General features: G+C 36.6%; 1 protein-coding gene across 9 annotated transcripts; it reads left to right on the top strand.

Moving 5' to 3' along the window:
• Positions 1-897: 897 nt before the first annotated feature.
• On the top strand, positions 898-24357 carry LOC127789781 (uncharacterized). 9 transcript variants are annotated; one of them, XR_008020656.1, is made up of 8 exons: positions 898-1079; positions 1187-1237; positions 1554-1605; positions 2915-2973; positions 16472-16517; positions 17566-19462; positions 23355-23405; positions 23801-24326. XR_008020656.1 is itself a non-coding variant. In XM_052318769.1 (6 exons), exons 1-6 carry the CDS (start codon positions 1002-1004, stop codon positions 17694-17696), a joined length of 417 nt encoding a protein of 138 aa, XP_052174729.1. In that variant the 5' UTR covers positions 898-1001; the 3' UTR covers positions 17697-24357. The 9 variants fall into 9 exon arrangements, 2 of the variants coding, with proteins under 2 accessions (XP_052174729.1, XP_052174730.1); XR_008020651.1 differs by having other exon boundaries at positions 23545-24326; XR_008020652.1 differs by having other exon boundaries at positions 23542-24326.
• The last annotated feature ends 80 nt before the right edge of the window (positions 24358-24437 follow it).

Raw genomic sequence — 24437 nt, 5'->3', positions numbered from 1 at the left:
CGTGTTTTACATGTTTGTTGCAACAATTGCAACTTTTAATTTTATTAGATAAGAGTTGATTTCATAAGTTTTAGATCTTTTTTGTAAATCTATTCGTGGCAATAATTTTTTCTTTGGTTTTGGTTATAATTTGTTTTATTTCATTTTTTTCTCACATCTTAAGCTATCTTAATCGTAAATTTTGCATCTTACTATTTTGGTGAGTGGCGTTTTAATTTTAATTCATGTAATCTTATTTTTTTATCTTATGTTTTTATATATTGTCGAACATTTATTATAATATTATTATCTTCAATATATTTGTATTACGTATAATGACGCTTAATTACTTTTGGTTAAGTTCCGTTTTTTTTTATTAATATTTTTGGGTTAAATTTCATTTTATCTTTAAAAGTAATCTCTTATAAGAAGTTATATATTTCATGGCTTTTGATATCAACAATGATAATAAATTTATATCAACTAAAAAATAACAGTAAGGTAAATTGTTATAATTTAAGCAATATAATTCAAATGTATCATTATATTTTATTTTATATGATATTATTTTCAGATATAAAATTTATTCAAATAAATTTTAATCAAGTCCAAAAAAAATTAAGTATTAATTTATAAAATATCTCAAACAATATTTTTAATAACACCAAACAAGAACTAGGATCTTAAATTCATACTTCCTTGTAATATTCAAAGTTAAATGCATGTTTAGTAATATTGGGAGACATTTTAAAAGCATTCTTCAATAGATAACAAACCTCTTCTATATATTTTTAGTAACATATAAATATAATGATATAAAACTATGTTTATATGATAGTGTTTTTTTTATAAAAAATAAAAGAAATTTAAGAAATAAATTTTATAAAAAGAAGTAGCCATGATCAGTTTCGACGTAATTTAGCTTCAGCTGAATTTTCTTCTTTCATCTCATGTAGATGTATGCTGGAGATAGATTTGAGATTTTGAGTGCGTGAGCTTGGTGTCTCCTGGGGGTTGCAGTGATGGGCGATCTAAACCCTAGAAGTGGAAGAAGAAACCTGAGATGTCCGCACTGTGCGGGCCCTCTATCAAAGGAGACTGTAATTTCTCTACTAACTGAGTTTTAGCACGCACTCTTTGTTTTCTCTTCATTCCCACAGATAAATAACTTGGAAATTTTGCGGCGTATTTGTTTGATTGATCGCAGGAAACCAGCGATTGGACGGTTCCTCCGCTCATCAGGGATAGCTTTTCTATGGTAAGCTGTTTTTATCTCATTGACTCCTTCTCTCTTTTCTTACATCATGCATATGAAATTTCAGTATGATTAGAAGCCTGCCTGGATAAAATTCTTTGAATTTAGGTTTGATTTGTTTGTTTGGGTAATTGACACGAGATTCAATTAGTCTTTTATGATGTTCTTTCCTGTCTTCGTCATTGTACATGGGATCTGGTTCTTTCTTTAGTTATCTTTTTCCTTGAAATTTTACATTGTCGTTCTCTCTCTCTCTCTCTCCCCCCCCCCCCCTTCCCCCCTGGCGGCCCTGCTAAATGTCGTGTTCTCTTTTTGCTAGATTGGGTCTGCTGTTGGTGGAACAACTAGTGCGTTCTATGGATTTAACCATGGTATGTAGCTTTGGCATTTTTAATCTCTGTTCTTCTTGGTGTTCCGTACCCTTGGATACCCAGCTTGATGTTCAGTTAGGTCAGGATACTTGTGCACGAACTACATCTTATATTTCTTTGTGTTCCACTGCTGTTACTTGACATGCTCTTTATTCTTTAACACATATATTATTCTCTCACTATGGCCTGAAACTCCCTGCTTGTGTTATATACTTATAATCCATTGGTTTTAGCATGCTTTCATTTGGTAGAACCATGAAATTCAAGATCTTGAAAAGACCGATTTTTCATTTCTCATTGAGAATAGGGCATGGTTAACTGTGGAAGTAGTGACCACCAAGGTGGTAGCCCAGTTGGTATGGAGGTCTCTCTCGCTGTCTTCATCAGGGGATCGATTCTCAAACATGAAACATGCTTGTGGGAAGTAGACCTTGATCGCAGTGTGGGGTGCGGGGCCCACCACTGTGCACATTGGTGGGGCTAGGGTGACGGGCCTGCCTTCTTGGCAGGAGCAATGGCTGAAACTGGACATTTCTAGCAGCAAAGGGCCCTTATGGTCACCCAGGAGGTTGCTATACTGGTTGCCCCACCTCTGCCTTTTCTTTAGTGCCAAAAAAAAAAAAAAAAAAAAAAAAAACTCTGGAAGCAGTGGCTTGCCATGACTGGAACTGACTATGTTTATCTATTAGATGATTTAGCATCTGTGTTTTTGTATTCACAATTTTAATGTGTAAAATTTGACCTTAATTCTTTGCAAGAAAGACCCATTTGTCAAAGTTGCATAGTTGGAACTTGTAGTATCTTTTTTTTTTTCTCTGGAATGTAAATTTTAATATTTTACCTTATGCTTCTTGGTTTAAATTACAATAAAGTAGCCACAAAATTTCTGTGATAATGATCCTCAGTTTAAGGAAAAGATCTGAGCTTGGCATTATATATCGGCAGCAAATTAATATGGCGTGACATGATGACAGTTACATTTTCTTTTAATCATATATAATTGCCAGACTAGAGAAACTGTGGCAATACATGCTGTTATAGCAAAATCCTTTGCTTTTCGCTTCTACGAAGTAACTCTATCCCCCCGTTCTTATTTTCATATATTGATATATTCTAGGAGTTATTTATCGAGAAGTGCCATGTGTTAATTTTCTGTAATATTGAATTCTTAGGAAATAGCTTTTGACAAGTTCATGAAGTTCTTCCGCAACTTCATAGTTTGTTGTTTCCCCTCCTTGCCTTTTGTTATTTATTTCATCAAATTAACCTTATGGTGATACTTACAAGAAAAAAAACTTAACCTGTACAGTGATGCCAATTGTCCAGAGGTGGGTCAAAGGACCTATGTGGTTGCATTTTCTCATTGGTGTAAGTGTCTAAGAACTCTTTTTGTGTTGATTCTCCTTTTTCCTGAAATTGAATCTTTATCTTCATTAAATTTTGATCCTTGGATGGCTTAAACAGGACACCTAGCTTGCATTAAAGTATTTATTTTTGGTTAGATTTGTGAATATAAAACACTGGTAATTTTATTTGGGAGGGTCGAACACCTCCAGCAAATGTTGAGCACCGACAGTTACAAGCATCAATATGTTCTCAGCACTGTACAACTGTCTTATCATTTAATTTTGAAAGTTCCTATTTAATGTTCAGCTATCATTTATCAAACATTGTGCAGTCACATGAGCGGCTTTTAAGATTGTGGCATACCATTGAAAAAGTTAAAATGAAGTTAAAGTTTTAAATAAAAAATTGTTCGTAGTAATAGTGATAGTGATATGGGACAGGCAAGAGAATTGCATAGTGCGGAGCATAGAAGAGACGGGAAAATCTGAGAGAGATCGGGGAGAGTGGAGACAAGAAATCTGTGGAGGGGAAGAAGACTAACGTATACGTAGCCTCGTTTTCTTGTTATTCTCCCCTTGTATGGGAAGTGTGGAATGTAAAGGAGAGTAATGTAGCCTCATTTTATTTGGATAGAGAATGGTAAAATAATAAAACTAAATAATAATAATTATACCTTTCATGTACAAAATAAATTATGAGGTGCAAAAGTTATAAATTTAATTACAACACATTGTAGCTTGTTATCTAGTTGTAAAAAACAAAAGAAAAAAGAATTTAAAACCTCAGTAATTTAAATAGATATTAGCATTTAAATAAAAGAGTAAAAAATTAAATATTTCTACAAGTGAAAGGGGACATTCACATTTCATACACTTATACTCCTTTCCATTGGATGGGTTTTATACAGCATGGTTGTATTACACTTATATTTATTATTATTATTTGAGTCTTTACACAAGATAATGTTGGTTTTTTACAAAAATAATAAGGACAAAATAGTAATAACAGTTTTTAATGAATGATTCTCCTTCTTCTTGTCTACACCTCAAATTGAGGATTAAGAAAAAAAGAAGTGGAAAGAGAGAGGGTATGTTCCCTTCCCTTCCTTCACAAATTCCTTTCCTAGACAAAGGTAAGGTTTTACCCTCCCACATCCCCACCGTCCGAACAAGGGGTAAAATCCAACCACACAAGATAAAATTTCAAATTTACAATATCCAAACAAATCTACTAAAAAAAATAAAAACTTTTGAATATAAATCACTAGATTTAAAGAAAATCTAAATTGTAATATAAAAATTAAATAATTCAAAATTTCTATCAAATAGTTTACCTCCTTTAGAGTTTAGGGTTTTAACACTCTGACGCAGTGTGTAGCGCGTGTGTGAAAAAAACACACCAAAATAAACTTTTGAAAGAACAAACTTCAATGGCTGAAGTTTGGCTTTCAAGAAGACGCAAAAACAAGACTGTTTTGCTAAGAAAACCTAAATAGGTTGCTGAAATTTGATTGAGAAAAACTTAATTACAAACTCTAGATCCTAGGCATATTTATAGTATTTGGCTAATTCAAATCCATCTAATGTTTGTAAATAAAATCCTAATCCAACATGAAGTAGAATCCTAAATCAAGTAGAAACATGAAGTTGAATTCTAAATCAAGTAGAATTCTAAATTTTAAGAACTATTAAAATATTGTTCCGGCATGGTCGGGTCGGCTTTGAGCTAGGTCTTGATTGGTGACTGCATTATTCACCTTCACGTGAGAAGAATTCGTCCTTGAATTATGATCTGGGTATGACAACTCAACGTCCAGCAAATACAAAGAAGGATCAGCAACATTGAGTGTTTTGAAAATACCTATATGATTTGGCAAATCCACAACATAAGCATTATCATTGATCTTCTTTGTAATCTTGTAAGGACCATACTTCTTTGGCTTGAGTTTGTTCTGCTGTCCTACTGGAATCTGTTCCTTCTTTAAGAATATCATGACTTCATCTCCAACCGCAAATACGTTGTGCTTCTTATGCTTGTCAGCTGCTATCTTGTACTTCTTATTCGCCTCATGCAACTTTTGCTTGACATCTTCCTGAACTGCTTGAACGTGCTCGGCTAAGTCACTAGCTGCAACACTGAAACCTGGTACCTTTGGCAATTTTACCAAATCAAATGCATGATTAGGAACTTTCATGTATACGATAGAGAATTGTGATCTTCCTGTTGAGCTATGCACGGCGTTGTTGTAGGCAAATTCCGCTTGAGCTATGATTAGGTCCCATTGTCTTGGCTTGTCTTTGCAAACACTGCGAATCAGATTTCCTAAGGTACGATTCACCACCTCTGTCTGTCCATCAGTCTGGGGATGTGCTACAACAACAACAACAACATATCCAGCCTTTATCCCACTATGTGGGGTCGCCTACATGAATTCTAGACTTCCATGTATTTCTGTCTTTTGTCATATCCTCATTTAGATCCATATATTTCATATCAAATTTTAATGTCTCTCCCAAAGTCTTCTTGGGTCTACCTCTACCTCTTTTTGTGACTAATTGTTCCATTTCATTAACTCTCCTCACAGGAGCGTCTCTTAGTCTCCTTCTCACATGACCAAACCATCTTAGTCTAGTCTCTCTCATCTTCTCCTCGATTGGCATTACTCCTACCTTATTACGAATAACTTCATTTCTAATTTTATCCTTTCTTGTATGTCCGCACATCCATCTTAACATCCCCATCTCCGCTACACTCGTCTTTTGCTCATGCTGGTATTTGACTGCCTAACATTCTGAGCCATACAGCAAGATTGGTCTTATAGCTGTCCTATAAAATTTTCCTTTCAATTTTAATGGGATTTTACCATCACATAACACCCCCGATGCATTTCTCCATTTTAGCCAACCTGCCTTAATTCTATGTGCGACATCCTCGTGGATTTCTCCATCTTTTTGAATCACTGATCCCAGATATCGAAAATGGTCTTTTCTTTGTAAGATTTGGTCTTCTAATTTTATTATAACATCATCCACTCTTGCATTTTTACTAAATTTGCATTCCATATATTCTGTTTTCTTTCTACTTAATTTAAATTCCTTAGATTCTAAATTGTTTCTCCACAACTCAAGTTTAGTGTTCACTCCTTCTTTTGTTTCATCCACCAACACTATGTCGTCTGCAAATAGCATACACCATGGCACATCTGTCTGAATATCTTTAGTGAGTTCATCCATTACTAGGGCAAATAAGTATGGACTTAGTGCAGAACCTTGATGCAGTCCTATTGTAGTTGTAAATGGTTCAGTATCCCCTCCGCATGTTCTGACCCTTGTCTCTACACTATGATACATGTCCTTAAGGGCTTGTATATAGGCTATTTTGACTCCTTTCTTCTCTAAAACCCTCCATAATACTTCTCTAGGGACCCTATCATAAGCCTTTTCTAGATCTATAAACACCATATGTAGGTCCTTCTGATGATCTCGATACCTTTCCATTAGACGCCTCAGTAAATATATAGCTTCCATTGTTGACCTACCAGGCATGAAACCAAACTGATTTTCTGACACTTTTGTTTCCTTTCTGAGCCTCTGCTCTATTACTCTCTCCCAGAGTTTCATGGTATGACTCATTAACTTAATTCCTCTATAATTTTCACAGTTTTGAACATCTCCTTTGTTCTTGTATATAGGAACCAAAGTACTCTTCCTCCACTCATCTGGCATCTTTTTTGATTTAAGGATGGCGTTAAATAGTTGCGTTAGGTAGGAGATGCCCTCTTCTCCCATGCATTTCCATGCTTCTATTGGTATATTATCTGGTCCCACTGCCTTATGATTTTTCATCTTTTTTAATGCTTGCCTTATTTCATTTGAACTTATGCGTCGATAGAATGTGTAGCTCACATTCCCTTCGGAGTTACTAAGATGTCCCAACCTAACTCTTGTGTCACCACCATCATTGAATAATTTTGTGAAATACTCATTCCATCTCTCTTTAATCGCTCCCTCATTTACTAAAACATTTTGATTGTCATCTTTTATGCATTTCACTTGATTTAAATCCCGTGTTTTTCTTTCTCTTGCTTTAGCTAATTTATATATATCCCTTTCTCCATCTTTTGTATCAAGTCGTTTATATAGATTCTCATATGCTTTTGACCTTGCTTCACTAACAGCTCTTTTTGCTGCCTTTTTTGTTTTTTTATAATTTTTTTGATTTTCTTCATTGTTGCATTGATATACCACCTTATAGCAAGTTTTCTTATTTTTAATTTTCAATTGTACCTCTTCATTCCACCACCAAGACTCCTTAAGGTTAGGGGCTCTACCATTTGTCTCTCCAAGGACTACCTTTGCCGTGCTTCTCAGAGCATTAGCCATTTCTTTCCACATTTGGTTTGTCTGTCTTTCTCCATTCCATTCCCTTCTACCCCTTAATTTTTCTTTGAAGATAAGTTGTTTCTCCCCTTTTAAATTCCACCACCTGATTCTTGGATTTTGTTTTATGTGATTTTTTTTCTTCCAATTTCTTACTTGGACGTCAAGTACTAGAAGTCTATGTTGAGTAGTCAAACACTCTCCCGGTATCACCTTACAATCCCTACAACATAACCGATCCTCTTGTCTCATGAGGAAGTAATCTATTTGGGTGCTTGAGGTGATATTTTTATATGTGATTAAGTGTTCGTCCCATTTTTTGAACCTAGTATTGGTTATAATGAGCCCATATGCCATAGCAAAATCTAGAATAGATTTACCCTCATTATTAATTTCCCCGAATCCATACCCTCCATGTACCTCTCTATATCCGTTTTCGTCTCTACCCACGTGCCCATTTAAGTCACCTCCTATAATCACTTTCTCTACTCTTGGTATCATTTGTATGAGTCCCTCTAGGTCCTCCCAGAATTTTACTTTTATCTCATCACCTAACCCCGCTTGTGGTGCATATGTACTAAAGATATTCATAGTCATTCTTCCTAGACTAATCTTCACCATAATAATCCTATCCCCTATTCTCTTGACATCCACTACCTCATCTATTAAGCTTTTATCCATAATAATCCCCACTCCATTTTTCGCTCGATCAGTTCCTGTGTACCATATTTTATATCCAGCTTCTGATAAAGTTTTTGCTTTTTTCCCTACCCATCTCGTCTCTTGAAGGCACATAATATTAATTTTTCTCTTAATCATCACATCCACCACTTCCATAGCTTTGCCTATTAATGTTCCTATGTTCCATGACCCAATTCTTAATCTATGATTTTGTTTTTGGCCTTGACTTTGGATTTGATTTTGTTTTTGATTTTGATTTTGGTTTTGGTTTTGATTTTGATTTTGGTTTTGGTTTTGGTTTTGATTTTGATTTTGGTTTTGGTTTTGGTTTTGATTTTGATTTTGATTTTGGACTAGCTTCTTTACCCACATCCGTCCAAGCAAATGCGGGAACCCTTGCTCATTTATCACTACATCCGGGCGTCGATGCAGCGGCCCTAGCTTACTTGTCACTACACGGGGGTAGTGTAGCGCGTCGCTATGAAGGGTTACGCCCACGCCCAAACGATTTTTCATAATTTGTGCTGTGTTGCTAAAATTCAAAGATAAATCGAACATTCTCCACAAGGTAATCCAAAAGTGACTCAAAAATCTTATATCACGATCCAAAGTAATAGTTTTAGGGACTCCATGTAGTCTAACAATCTCCTTGAAAAACAGTTTGGCTGTAGTTACTGCATCTGCCATCTTCTTGCATTGAAGAAAGTGCGCCATCTTGGGAAACCTGTTAACCACTACAAAAACAGAATCCATATCTCGTTGGGTTCGCAGTAGACCCAACACGAAGTCCATAGACAAATCTTCCCAGATAACATTGGGAATAGGCAATGGCATGTAGAGACTGGCTTTAGAAGAGTGCCTCTTAGCTGTTTGACATATATAACACCTCGCCACAATAATAGAAACATCTCTCCTTGCTCTTGGCTAATAATACCTTCCCATAACATCTTAAATAGTCTTGTCTCTGCCAAGATGCCCTACTAAGCCACCACCATGCAAATCTCGAATAATTTTCTCACGAAGGGATGTGCAAGGGATGCACAACTGTTTTCCCTTCACGAGAAACCCATTATGCACATAGAAATCTCCTGATGGTTGTTGAGACATGCATTGTTTCTACACATGTTTGAAATTCTCGTCTGTCGCATATAATTCTTTCAAGCACTCAAACCCAACAATCTCAACACTAAGGGTCTTGATCAAATCCACACGCCTATTCAAAGCGTCCGCCACTCAATTATGTTGTCCTGACTTATGCACAATTTTATATAGAAATTTATCAATAAAAGCAGACCATCTAGCATGCATATCACTCCTCAATTGCCTTTGGCTACTCCAGTACTTAAGAGCTTGGTGATGTAAAGAACAAATTCTTTGGCAATCAAGTAATGTTCCCATGTCTTAAGAGCCCTCACCACTGCATAAAACTCCTTATCATAAGTAGAGCACTTTCTTTTGGTTTCATACAACTTCTCACTGAAAAATGCAATTAGTCTCTTCTCTTAGGACAACACAACACCTATACCCACTCCACTCGCATCACACTCAACCTCAAACAATTTGTCAAAGCTTGGCAAAGCTAAGACAGGAGTGGTACATAATTTCTCTTTTCTCAAGGCGAAACTTCGCTCTTGTTCTTCACCCCAATGGAACTTTCCTTTTTTTAAACACTTAGTAATTGGAGCCACAGTACTACTGAAGTGTTTGATAAACCGCCTATAGAAAGTTGCTAACCCATGGAAACTTGGCACATCACTGATATTTTTAGGGGTTGACCACTTTCTAATAGCTCGTACTTTTTCTTCATCTACCTGTATGCCCTCTTTGCTTATAACAAAGCCCAAGAACAACAAGCTCTCACTTATAAAAGTACACTTCTTCAAATTAGCATAAAGTTTGTTTTCTCTCAACACACTCAACACATCCCGAATATGCCCCTCATGCTCATTAATAGACTTACTGTATATCAAAATATCATCAAAATACACCATAACAAATTTACCAATGAAAGGGCGTAATACTTGATTCATTAGTCTCATGAAAGTGCTTGGTGCATTGGTTAGTCCAAAGGGCATGACTAACCACTCAAACAACCCATCTCTTGTCTTGAAAGCTGTCTTCCACTCATTTCCAGGTCGAATTCTGATTTGATGATAACCACTTCTAAGATCAATTTTGGTAAAAATCACAGCCCCATCAAGTTGATCGAGCATGTCGTCTAGCCTAGGAATTAGAAATTTGTACCCAATAGTAATTTTGTTGATGGTTCTATTGTCAACACACATCCTCCAACTCCCATCTTTCTTTGGTGTCAATAATGCTGGCACTGCACATGGACTCATGCTAGTTTGAATGTGCCATTTTCTCAACAATTTCTCTACCTGCTCACGCAAAATCTCATTCTCCCTAGGACTCATCCTGTAGTGTGGTAGGTTAGGCAAGCTAGCACTAAGAACCAAGCCAATGTGGTGTTGAATATCCCTCATAGGAGGTAGTTCATTAGGCAACTCCTCAGGAATTACATCATGAAATTCCTCCAACAATCCCTGGATCTCTCCACTGGAATTTGATTCACCTTCAGTGGCTCACTCACGCTCTCTCCCTTGATAACCAATAAGTGAACCTCTCGAGTATCCTTACACTCCCTCCCAAACTCAGTGTGCTTATGTGTAATAGCAAGAAAATTTCGCCCCGCTACTTTAGAAGCTTTGGTTTGGTTCTTTTCCACTATGGGTAACAAAGTATAATGCACACCTTCTTTCTCAAGCTGATATGTGTTCTTCCTACTTGAGTGCTTAGCATCCACATCAAATTGCCAAGGCCTCCCAAATAAAATATGGCAAGCATCCATATCAACAATATCAAAATAGATTTCGTTGGAGTACTTACCAATAGAGAAAGGCATCTTGCAGCATTCATCCACATGTATACCACCAACTTCTTTGATCCATCCAATCATGTAAGGGCTTGGATGTTTTTTGGGAGTTAACTGCATCTTTGCCACCGTGTCTCTTCCTATGATGTTCTCTTGACTTTCACTATCAATAATCAATTCAAAGATTTATCCTTTTATCGTACACCTCGTGCGAAAAAGCTTATGCCGTTGAGTAGTATTTTCATTCTTTTGAGATAGCATTAACTTCTTCACTACACAGGTATATTCCCCATGTCCATAATCTTCTTTGTCATCCTCCTCATCAGGCCCGCAATACACTTCCCCTTTAGCAACATCTTCCTCTTCCCTTTCTACAATGTTAACTGTTTTCCTCCTTGGGCAATCACTAGATCAATGCCCAATATCATTGCACTTGAAACATTTTAAAAGAATAGGCTTTGCATAAGGATTAGGGGATTTTGGAGGATTAGAAGTAGTACCTCAAATGTTTCCCCCCATTGTAGCCTTATTAGGGTTGACTGTATGGGGTGGATTGGAGGGTTGCGCTCCCTGAACTGACTTGCCTTTATCAAAAGTTGCTTGTTTATTTTATTCCCACTATACCTACGATAGTTGTCATTACGAACTCTCTCACTTAACATTAACTCAGCCTTTAAAGCTAAGTTCCTTGCTTTTTGCACACTTAGAACTATCTGAACCCCAATTTTATCAGGAATAGCAGGCTTCAATCCATTCAAGTAACGAGTTGCTTGTTGATTGTCACTTTCTAACAATTGGTTTCTCTATGTCAATCGCAGAAACTCAGAGGTATATTCATTCACACTCTTCATTCCCTGTGCACATCTTTGATAAGCTTCAAACATATATTGTTCATAGTCAGGGGGTAAAAACCTACCTCTTAACAGCTGCTTCATTCATCTCCATGTCTGAACTGGCTGTCGGCCTTCTCTCAATCTCGTCTCTCTTAATCGCTCCCACCAAATAGATGTATCGCCTTTCAATCTGTAAGCTACTAACTTTACTTGTCGTTCATCTGGGATCTCTATGTATTCGAAAAAACGGTCAACATCTGTGATCCAACCCAGGAACCCCTCAATATCAAGATCTCCACTAAAGGTAGGAATATCAGCTTTTAGTTTATACTCATCGTTGCCCCAGTGGTTGTGCTGATGCGCATTCCTCCTAACCCCTCTACCACCAGGGTTAGCTATTGCTCGACCAAAATCATCATCTTCATCGCTATCTTCAATCACTGGTCTTCTAGGATTAACAAGGACATGATTAATGGGTGGTCTTTCTGCTCCGGCTTGATTCACCCTATTATTCAGGTTCCTGTCATCATCAACTCGTAGTAAGGTGCCCAATTGGTTGCTAAGTTGCTCCAATCGCTGCTGGATAGTACGAGTTACTTCCCGCTGTTCTTCGATTGCTCTCCAAATTGCGGACAACCCCTGATCACCGTCACAAGGCTGGTTGCTATCGTTACCTTCAAGATTAGCCATCTGATTGGTTGATTAACCGCTTTGATACCACCTGACATAGTGTGTGTGTGAAAAAAATACACCAAAATAAACTCTTGAAAGAACAAACTTCAATGGCCGAAACTTGGCTTTCAAGAAGACGCAAAAACAAAACTGTTTTGCTAAGAAAATCCAAATAGGTTGTTGAAATTTGATTGAGGAAAACTTGATTACAAACTCTAGATTCTAGGCATATTTATCGTATTTGGCTAATCCAAATCCATCTAATGTTTGTAAATAAAATCCTAATCCAACATGAAGTAGAATCCTAAATCAAGTAGAAACTTGAAGTTGAATCCTAAATCAAGTAGAATTCTAAATTTTAAGAACTATTAAAATATTATTTTGGCATAGTCGGGTCGGCTTTGAGCTGAGTCTTGATTGGTGACCGCATTACACTCGAAAGTCTGTCTGAACATGCCTTTCACATTGAAACTTTCTATTATAACTTTCTTGTTATATAAACTTTAGAATGTTAATTTTTTTTATTACCATTTAATAAATAGAAATCTATTTGTTATCATAAGCAAATAAATTTCTTGTTTCACTCACATGCGCGGTGAATATTTAGATACCAAGTTGTACCATATCTCTTTTTTGTTAGATTAGCTTACTAAGTTTTGTGCAATACATATTTTTGGATTTAGAGGTCCTTCTTGCCATGGTAGCGAAGTGTCCTGCTTAGATGACTTCAAATCCCGTTTCAGTTGATTTTGGATGAGATGATAGGTAGTCACTAAAAAATGCTAGGAATTTAAGATGTGTTTGGGACATTCCTAAATGGTTTATAGGTTCGCATACAAACTGACTCTTTTCCTTTTTCTATCTCTTCGCTTGGTTATCCCGTTCCTTGATCAAAAGCACCAAAAAGTGATGAATCAAGCTCTAATAACTTATTTGTCATGTGGGACAAAATTAAAAAAATAGGGTATTGCAATAGCACAAATATTTGAATTCATGCATGATATGCTAAATTCAATCTTTTATATGTTATAATGCTTGGAAGCTCTTTAAAATGTTCTTAACAATAAAAAATGATTCTGCACCCATCGAAGTAGAAAAGGAGTTTTTGTGTTCACAAGCTTTAATCCCACTAGGCATGGTCACCTGGTCACCTACATGGATTCTAACTCTCCTCTTAGCCATATCTTTAAACTGGAAAAGAAGTATTAGTTAAAAAAAAAAAAAATTCCAGATAGCTTTGTTTATGAATAAATTTTGATGTTTTGTGCTTTGGAGGTCTATATTGTATCTTGTTATTCAATCTCAAGTGGAGTAGTGTTGGTCATTGATTGCAGTGTGACATGGACACCACCTTTCAGAAGTGTTTGTGCATCATCAGTCTAATTTAGAAAGAATTGATATGAGAAATCAAACCCAACCCCCCCCCCCCCCCCCCCAAAAAAAAAAAAACACACACACACACAACACCACAAAAAAAAATAAAAAATCCCGATTATGTTATGAGAAATTTAGAAATTTATCGTTCTATGAGAAACAAGGTTGCTGTTTCACTTCCTTACCCCCAACTTTCTAGAATAAGGTGGATGCCTTTCTTTTTTAGGATTTCACAGACTCCTATAAAAGAGCATCCCTATTGCATGAGGTATCTTGCTTTACGAGGATTGGGAAAGGGTTGTATTTGTACATAAACTTCCCTTTTTTTTTGTGTGCAACAAAACTGGTTCCACAACTCAAACTCACGATCTTCCTATCACAAAGAAAAGAAGCAAGTGTCCTATACTTCAATCTTTCGACACAACCTCCTAGCATTGCATTTCGTTCAACCCTCAGTAGTATGGAAGGAGAATCTTATTTGTTTTTACCCCAATGGAAGAGGTTTTATAGGGTCTTTTTGGCACCAAAAGGGTTTCATGGAATGATTGCATCACAGGGGACGTGACTCATTTCCTTTAGACAAAATAGAGAGTTAAAATCTCGTTGTAAGAGTGTTATTTGAGCATGTCATGAATCAAGCTTTGAGTGTTCATATGGTCCACATGTGGTGTTCTCTTACTGTAAAGTCTCTCTCTCTCTCTGTGCTTGTTGAGGCAAGGCTTCTTTGCCAAGGAAAGAAATGAATGTGCCCTGAGACCACCCTGCATCCTAACGTTTGATCCAATCAAAAAAGGAATGGGCTTATTGAGATGCTCAATTGAAAAAGGAGCAAACCTGGCTGAAACCCTAGAAGAGATTTTGAGTTTGAAGATGCCAAGGGCTCATAGGGAAAGAAAAACGACTCATCCTGGGTCTAGGTTGAGTGGGAGTTTTTCTGTTTGTAGTGATCCATGCTGATACCTACTAAAAGATTGAGCTGCCAGCCACTGGCTGCTTGCAAGCCATAAAACTTGTAGCCCCACTAGAACATTGCTGGATTCATATTTTGAAAATGCACATGGAAAGTTGCTATGCACTTTTGAGCCCCCCCACTCCATACTTCTGATGTCATGACCCATGAGGACATCACATGTCTACAATTTGTTGCTTTTTTTTCACTAAAAGATTGGCTTGTGATGCCTTGAATTGAGCACTTGAGCCCTCCTGGCCGTTATGGAAAATTGAAGTTCGTTTATCCAACCTAGAGAAAGAGATTTGTTGGGGCAGAAGATCTATCATCTTAAATTTGTATACAAGCTCATCAAAGTTTATTTCTCGCAACCCCATCATAATCTACCTGAAGAAAGTCACCAAGAATGATATCTCTGTATATGTAGCTACAAGCCACACGGTTAAAGCCATAGCAACAACTTTGACTCGGATATCCACCAGCCTGACATCAGGGACGTTATGTTGAGCCATTGGCAGCCAAAAGTGACATCAAATTTCAATTGCTTTGACTTGATGCTGTTGGCTTCTTCTTTCAGTGGAAACTGCAAAGAGAATTCATGCCATACAAGTTGTGGATCTACACTCCATTGGCCCTTTTTCACATACAATTGGCCAAACATGCACTATTGCTGCTTCTGGAAGAAATTAGAAGTCCTACTGCTGAGTGACCAGGCACCTGAAAAAAAAAGAAAAAAACCATTGGTTGCCACAGGATGAAAGGTGAAATTAAACAACCTGCCTGTCATATGGAAGGGGTTTCACCACACTCTATGGCCAATAATCAAAACCAGCTTCCTGCAGAAATGGGCTGTTGGGGATCACTGTATTATTAAATGACTCTCAAGGTACTCTTAAGGTGGTTTTGGTGACTCATCATACACAGCAGAAAGATGCTTACTGGAATCATCGCAACACAGGGAGCTCCCATGTCTCTCCTTGGTTCAGCGAAACAGCTCCTTCTATTGGACAGACACCAACACTCCTTCCACAAAATTGTGTTCCTAAGGCTTCATCTAAAAGCTCTACTTTTTTTGTGGGGGGGTTTCAATTTTGATGCAATTTCTCCAAGAACCACTGGAGCTTGTGGCCACATGAGCCACCTTCTTTCTAGCTCCTCACCACCAACCTAACTTTGCTAGTAGGATCCTGTTAACTGCAATCTTTCCCCCTCACTCCAACGGTGCCAAAATTTCGCACATTGATTGCTCCTGCCATCAACATAGCCAACCCAACCTAGTTAGATTAAGGCTTGGGATTGTTGTTGTTGTTGTTGATTGGTCCTGCCATCATACACAAGAAAGTTGTCGCCGTTTGCAAACTCTCTAAATACACGAGTCCAATCACACAAGTGTGGTATTTAGCCATCAATGAAACCTATATCTGAAGTTTCTTAAGCTCTTACTTCTTTCTTGCTTTTAAGGTATAAGTTTGTTTAGGTTCATATGTTATTTGCATTATGTGGCAATGTTTCATGAATACATGGAACCAGTTTCCTTCCTCATTGGAAAATGCTAGAAACCTAGATGGCTATGTTCAAAGCTCTCCATCTCATTTTTATGTGTCTTGTAATGCATGAAGGAGACTATTTGGGTAGAGCCACTGTAGCTGTGGATTCAGGAATTTTGTGCCACTACTAAATATTTATTTATTTTTTACTTTCTTTTTCTTCTTGTCGACTTTAATAAATAATAACCGAATACTGTGTCTGGTTGCAGACTCCACCTGTAATAGTCTTCTCTTCAGCTTGTGCAGGCTTGGCAGGTTAGAATATTCTATTCAGGCAAATGTCTTCACTTGTATATCTGTGCAGTTGCTTGAACTATTTTCTTCCATTTACATTTTTGATAAGTCTTTTCTTACATTTAATATTGTTGGAGAACCCATGTAGAAATGAGTGCCACCTGAATTACAATTACATTAGTCAGAACGAGCTCGATGAAGTTCTCACGGTTTAAACCCATAGCTAGTTACATCTCATAATGGCAAAACTATCTATTTCCGAGCATCAAGATAATAAACTTTACTGCAGCATCATTTGTTTCCTCGAGCTTGTTAGAATCTGCATCTCAGTTGCATTTGTAAGATGTATATGATATACTCTCCTGTAACATATATGTTTATATGTAGGCAGAGGAAGTGTCACATATATTCCAGTCCAACAATATTTGTCTCTTGCTCTGTATGCATAGATGTGAATAACAGTTTGATTTTTCTTTATTATATTTGTTGATAGACAACAATGATTTCCTAGAAAATGAGATGCCACTGAGAAATAGTAAACTGGCTGTGATTTATCTCCTTCATGGACTCAGGCAAATATTAATTTCATGTATGTTGTAAATGCACATTAATGGCTTGTTTTTCCCTTTTTGGTTTCTGCTCTAATGTACATATGGTTGATAGTTGATACCGTTAGAGCTGCTTCTAAAATGTTTTTAGGATGTATGTAGTGAAGTTCCCCCTTATATATGTATAATAAATAAAGATTAAAAATAAAAGTTAATAGTAAAAACAAAATTCAGATTTAAAAAGAAAGGAAGAATCTATGAAAGTTCACCGTGGACTTTATGGGGCAAAAGCTATGGGGGATACAGAAAATTCTTGTTGATTTTAACGGCTCACATTCTTAATTCTTATTGGTTCATCATGGAATTATCTGCTGCGGTTAGGAATGATTTTTAACACATGATATATCTTTAAATCGACTCTGTTCACAACTCGGTATATTATGTAGGAATGATTCTCATTCTTTCATGAGGTAAAATTTGCCGAGCCTAACGCGCCTGTACATGGATTTGGGATGTGTCAGGTGGTGCTGTTCCAGCGCTTGCTCAACTTGCTTCTTCATCGTATCATGCGGCAGCTTCACGTCAATCATTGCCATCACCATCCTCGCAGGATGACCAAATTCACGAGTCCAGAACTTCCTCAGCACTGTAATTTCTTGCTCTCAGCAAGAGCACTTTTTGGCAATGTTACTATGGTTGTGGTTGTGGTTGTGTGCGTGTGTTGATTGCTTCCAGAAGTTGCCTTAGAAATGCATGGCTTTGCTGGCTTCAGAGGCAAGGCTTTTATTGTAGGCCACGGAGTGGGGAATTCTTCTTTCGAATGCTACATATAGACACCCACACCCACACGTACACGTATATATCTTGTTGATGAACATTGTTTATTCTTTTTTGATGCAGAAATTTTGATCATTTCTCTATTTTGACTTCCACCTTCCCGATCCGATGAAGTTCTATTCAGTTAGACCGTTGTTAGGGCCGGACAGGAGGAGAAAATCAGTGATAAGTCCATTCTAAAACTACCTCCTACCCTTGCCCTACCTCTGTACTAATACTCACATGTCCCATTCTCCTCACCAATTTGGCTCAACGCCGCGCGCGGTGTCTTGAATTTTTGCAAAATAATTGTTTTGAGGGATATATTTAAGAATTTTGTAAAATACCTTGAAAATGTTCTTGCAAATATCATTTGAAATATAAAGAAAAACTCCTTTATAATAACTAAGACAGTGATTTAACTGACTCACAGGCATAGGTTAATTGGCAGATAAGTTATATATTGAGTTAGTATTAGTAAGTCACCAATTCAATACTTGACTTAGACAAGGGTCAAATGCACTTTTGTAATTTATCTCTTCTATTGAAATTGAGAACATGAACGGTGAAGAATTACGTAAGAGTGATAATTTTAAGAGAGTAATTTAATTGATTGTAAATGTTGAATGATTGAAAGGAATTTGTCAAATGGTTTAAGGATGTAAAATGATATTTTTTTTTTGCATAGAATATGTGGCAATTAAAAATATTCACTTAAGAGCTGCATTTGTGGTACTAGTTTTGGAATTTTCTTTCTTTTTTTTTTAATTATTTCAGTAAATCAGTTTAAAGATAAGAACAGCATATTTAAGTGTTGGAGAATATCAGTTTTAAGAACAACAAAATAATATTTTGTCTCAATTTAAAAAATTATAAACATATTTCTTTCCGTAAATTTAGATTTTAGAACAACATAAAGGAAAACACAACCCTATAACCAAACAAACCGAGCTGTTGTTTCGCTATAAAAGGCGAGGGAAGAATAGGTTTAGGGCACACATTACTTGATCTTATCAGAGCGTCGCTTTTCTGGGGTTTCGGGGAAGAAGGGTCCGCGGCGGTGGCCGAGGAGCGGCGGCGGAGCAGTTACCCGGCCTTACGGGCCGCTGGCGGCGCTCTGCTGCCTGCCTCTTCACCCCCCCAACTCTAACCCGACCCGATCTCGCAGAAAAGCAATGCGATGAAGACAGCCCGCTGTCGGAGTCCACGCCTTGTTATCTTTTAGCCAAGGGGACGATGATGGCCGCGCGGGCTTCCCAAACAATTCAGTCTATTCAGATTATATTCATGTTTATTATATTGTTTATTTCATCGTTCTGATAGCTTTTTTTTTTTTTTTTCTTTTTTATCCTATATTAACTTTTTTAATTATTGTTTAACTAATATTCTTAGTTATCACTTGTGAATGTGTTTATGCTCAATGATTTAAACTGAAAGTATGAATCTTTGCTGCCTGAACTCTGAACCACAGTACGCTCCTATCTTCTGCGTAATGGTGAATCGCTACATTTTTTTGAGTCAGTAACCATTTTGCCGGAATCAGGTGCTAGTTCAATTTGGCAAATCCCGCAATGAGTTGATTGAGCTATGCGTTGAGCTGAGGTCAGACTCTCACATTGACTTCTACGAATCCTCATTACTATTGCCTTTATATTGGATATGTGAAATGTTGTAATACTTGCATCTGCCATATTTTGTAGGAACCACAGTTAGTGTAATATTCAATCAGGATAGAGTTGAAATCCATAATTTGGACTCTAGGGTTTGACAATGCAAAAGTTCTTATAGTACAAAGAATCAAGTATATGAAGGACTAAGAGTCATGTTTTGTACGTTGTTGGATCGTTTTGATCTCGGTTGTTAGTTGAGGAGGTGGATTAAAACCCTCTCCTCCCTTGTAAGCATCTTTCTTCTTGTTAGTAAAGTGATAGTTTGAGAACTTCTGTCTTTAACAAAATGTCTTGATGGTTACCCACTAGAAGAGCCTAGCCAACTTTTAACAACCTTGGTATGAGGCTATGGCTTTTTTTTTTTTTTTTTAATACTGAAAACAGTATTATTTGCTAAACAGTCGGCTTTCTATCATGTTGCTTAGGGGTACATGATAAGGTATATTTATTAGAGCAACTCCAAGGGGGAGTGTCATTTGGGGTGCTAGCTCCATAACTATCGATAACTGCTGAAATAACACCCTAAATTTAAAATTTTTGACTCCAACGGAGGTGGCATCCAGGGTTACAAAATGGAAGCAATGTTCTTGGGGTGCCAATTTTTCTAACTCTGGAGAGAGAAAAGGGAGAGGTGCCATTGAACTGTTTTGTCATTTTTTTGATTCTACTATTTCAACGGTTACAATTCAACGGCTCTATTTCAACCAAAAAGTTATATTTATAGAACTTTTTGCAACCCTAGATGCCATTTTGCAACCCTAGATGCCACTCTCATTGGAGTGAAAAATTTTGAATTTGGGGTACCATTTCGGCAGTTATGGAGTTGACACCCTGGATTACTCTCCCCCTTGGAGTTGCTCTCAAGATAAGCTGTATTTATTTATCATAATAGATGCACCTTACCCTATGCTCTTAGGGCACAATATAGAAAAATCTCTTGTGCCCTAAGGGCATTTGATGTGAAAACTCAAATAAGTACTAAAATATTATCCAAACTAAAAGAACAATGATACTTTTATTGAAATGGGAGATTGAATTAGTGGGTTGAGGCATTAGAATCTCTTTTGTCCATGCATTGGATTTTGAGCCATGCATGGGATTGGCATGGCTTAGAATTCCATGCATGGGTAAGGGAAACTTTTCAATGTCTCATCCAACTCATTTGCGGCCTATTTCACCTATGAAATTATTATTATAACAAAGATATTTATTGATGAATAATGATATTTTTAACAAAATGGCAATCTAATTTCATAGGTTGACTGGGCAAATTCTCTAAAATAGCCCTGTTTTGGTTTTAACGATTACATTGATTGTTAAAATCAAAGTAGGGGTATTTTAGGCAGTTTTGACCACTCAACCAATGAATTTGACTTGCCTTTACATGATAAATATCATTGTCATTTATTTATCTAACACCTTGCTACCTTCCAGTGAGGCTAGATTCAACATAGAATTGCTTGTTCTATGTTGACTTTGGAAACCTTGGATGAGCTGTTAACCAATAGTTCTACAAAGCCACAAGTTTTGTGTTGGGGAGTTGCAAAATTCTAAGCATCTAACACTCAACAGTTAAAAGGTGTTACACTCTTAAGTTACTTGCAAAATGTAGCACTTAAAATTTGTTAGGTAACAATTGTTTAAATTTTTGAATAAATACAATTGGGATGTGGGTTTTTTATTCATAGGCATTGGCCTATTGTAAATGCTAGCAAAATTTTTTCATGGGACAAATCTTGACCTTTTTGAAAGCCACTTGCAATTTCTCCCACACCAAAGTTTTATAAGCTTTAACAAGGGGCTAATGCCTATAAATAAGAAGGACCTTCTTAAATTGTACTCATTTAAGAATTTAAGTACTTGTCATTTAAAAAATTCCAAGTGTTGGATTTATAAATGGAGTGTTTGTAGGGAACATTTAGAATTTTTTAAGTGTTACTGTTGAATGCAAAATTTCTTTTTGAACCAATGGTTACAGAGAATTGCTGGTTGAACTATTTCAACGTCTGTAAATTACAGCTGAGTAAATTGGGAACTTTAAGAAACTATGCTTAGAATAGATGAAGGTGGATGCTTTGATGGTTTATCAAAGATTTTCAGTTTCAAGTGATAATGGAATATCAACTCAATTGTACCAGACAGGTAGTTTTTTCAAATTTTAGGCTTATTTACAAAAAAAATTGCAAATTACAATTGTGACCAAAGTTATTATCAAACATAGCTCCATCATATCAATCACGTTCCATTCTTTAAAACAGCAATAAAATGTTAGAAAGATATGGTTTTAGTCAAAAGGGACATAATTGCTAATGTGGTTTTAAAAAGAAACTACAAAGGCAATTTCTGCTTTAATCCAAACATCAGCTTGGCAGTGTTTATGCCTAAACCGTATAAACTGTTGTGATTTTGCTTTAAGGTGTGGAATATTCACCATCTCTAGACCACATTAGGGGTTGAGTTAAAAAATGAGACCTGTTCTGACTGAGAGTTTCAGTTTGATTTTAGAGATTACATTTAGAATAGATTTTATCTTGTTATCTTATCATTTATATTTTGTGGGCAAGTTTATGTTTCCATTTTTATTTTCATTAGATGATTATAGTTTTGATAGGATTTTTTAATCATTTTATAGTTAGGATTAGATTTTGCCTATGAATAGGCTCATGATGTATTTAGAAAATACATGCTTTGATGATTGAATATATGTGATACTGTCTCTCTCTCTCTGCTTTACTTTTTCTTCTTTTTCTCATGCTTCTCCTTCTCTTCTTCCTCTCCTACTTTCTTCAAATCTCTCTACTTATTTCACATTAGATTTAATATTAGAGTAATCTTTTTGATTGTTCCACATCAAATTGGTATCGAGGAAAAATTCAATTGTGAGTTCTTTCATCATCCAGACCATCCATTAGTTTTTACCTGTTACTGCAAATTCATGATAAACCTTATCATGTCATATTGAGGATGATGACAAAGATGAATGTTGTGATAAGGTTTACTATGGATCAATTTTTGCAATCCACAAAAACCCAATATGAACTGAATTTGCTGTAAGAGTGCCTCAAAATGTGAGAACTTATGGATGCTGGGGTTGATAGAAAACTCAGAATTAAATTTTGCTCTAATACCAATTTGATATGAAGTATTCAATTTTTTTTTTTTCCATTATTAAATTTGATGTGGAACAATACTAGAATTTGAAGAAGAAAGAGAAGAAAGTAGGGAAGAAAGAGAAGGAGAAGCTTGAGAAGCAAAGCCCACAGAGAGAATAATCAGGAAAGAAATATCATTTGTATTCAATAATCAGAAATGTGAATTTTCTGAATATATAATGTGCCTATGTACGAGTCTTATCATAACTATAACATGATTATGATCTTGTAATAACAATGATCATCTAACCAAAATAAAAATGGAAAGGTTGTCTTGCCTAAAATATAAAAATATAAAACATTATCTAAATAACATTTCTAAGTTGATAGGATGGCTCAAAATGCAATTGTCAGGTGGTGTTAGGTGTTAATTCTAATGCTATGCTTGACAATGACTGAATTGAGTGACTGCCCCCAAATTAGGGTGAGCTTGACATCATAAGGAATCAGCCCTGTCAAACTTTCAAGTAGAAACTGGATTTTTTAACAGGTAGATCCATCTTATCTTTAATTTCACTTCGTCTGAGTTTCAGATACCAAATTCTACCTTGAGCTACCCGCATTTCTTTGTATTGGTCCAAAGAGCTGTAGTGTTATTCTATTGGATTATTAACTGATGGCGATGAGATTTTGGAAATTTATTGAATTCGTTCCTTGCTCATGAATCTGTAGTTTGTGCGTGGAATGACTGAATCTCTCTTACCAAAGCTGGATCATTTTTCTGTAAGCCTTCCTGACTGTTGAGATATTGAAGCTTTTCTTTCAATCTTAAATTGTTATATGACTAAGTTATTTTGACGACTTATTTCTATTATATGCATTTTAGCAAGTTGAGACATAATCTTTTGTTGTAAATTAGAAGAAAGTTTACAATGCTGAAGCTTCCTTAACAATCTCCCTGAGAAACGACACATGGCAAACAATACTGGATTATTGCCCAAGTTTGCTAGAGCTCTGGCCGAGACCTCCACACCAGCAACCATTTGATGGCGTGAGGTGTGAGCAAAGGTGGCTGTTAATACAGAGCCGAATGACAATGCTATTTAAAGTACAAACCAGTCAATCAGGTCTATGTGGATAAAAAGGCCCATCTTGATGAGATCATTGCTATACTGCAGTTCTAAAACGTCATGACAAGTGCTGCTACCTACTGAAGCTGAACTGGGATGGGGAGAATGAATCAAGTGATGGTTAAGAGTTAAGAGGGAATCAGAACTGGCTGCCAGTGAAGGTTTGGCCAAAAGCCCAGTTCAGAGGAGCAACGTTGATGGGAGGTGAGAGAGCGACCGTCACTGGTGGTGACCCGGAAAGAGAGGGCTTGGCCGTTTAGGTAAGAGTTGCTCTGCCAGTTTTGGCCCCAGTTGCGGGACATTGGTTGCCAGCCGGTTGTTTTAGAGCCTTTGACGGAGGCAGAAACCACGTCTCCAGCCCCACGAAGATTGGTTATCAGCACTAGGTTGAAATACGAATGCCCATTAATTGTAAATCTGATCCCTCCTCCTCCTGCATGTAACCCTGAAAAACACATCCCAAACACAATTTTTAGTTTCTCTTTGCTTTTCGTGTTATTACCCTGAATGACGACAATGCTGCTACTATACTGAGAATTTAGGCAGCCCAAGGGGAGATGATTTTCTGAGGCTACCATAGTCATATCCAGTTAAATTTATCTGCATTTGATTAGTCTATTTTTTTTTCTTGAAATATGGTTTTATTCTTCCCTGGTTCAAATTTCCTTGGGGCTAACTGGCATTT

Source organism: Diospyros lotus, chromosome 14, assembly GCF_014633365.1.
Source record: "Diospyros lotus cultivar Yz01 chromosome 14, ASM1463336v1, whole genome shotgun sequence".
NCBI classification, from domain to species: Eukaryota; Viridiplantae; Streptophyta; class Magnoliopsida; order Ericales; family Ebenaceae; genus Diospyros; species Diospyros lotus.
This window is presented reverse-complemented; position numbering and strand designations above follow the sequence as displayed.

Coding starts and splice junctions, on each gene's coding strand:
- LOC127789781 (XM_052318769.1), top strand. CDS start 1,002: ATGGGCGATCTAAACCCTAGAAGTGGAAGAAGAAACCTGAGATGTCCG. Junction 1,080..1,186: donor GCCCTCTATCAAAGGAGACT/GTAATTTCTCTA, acceptor GATTGATCGCAG/GAAACCAGCGATTGGACGGT. Junction 1,606..2,914: donor GTTCTATGGATTTAACCATG/GTATGTAGCTTT, acceptor TAACCTGTACAG/TGATGCCAATTGTCCAGAGG.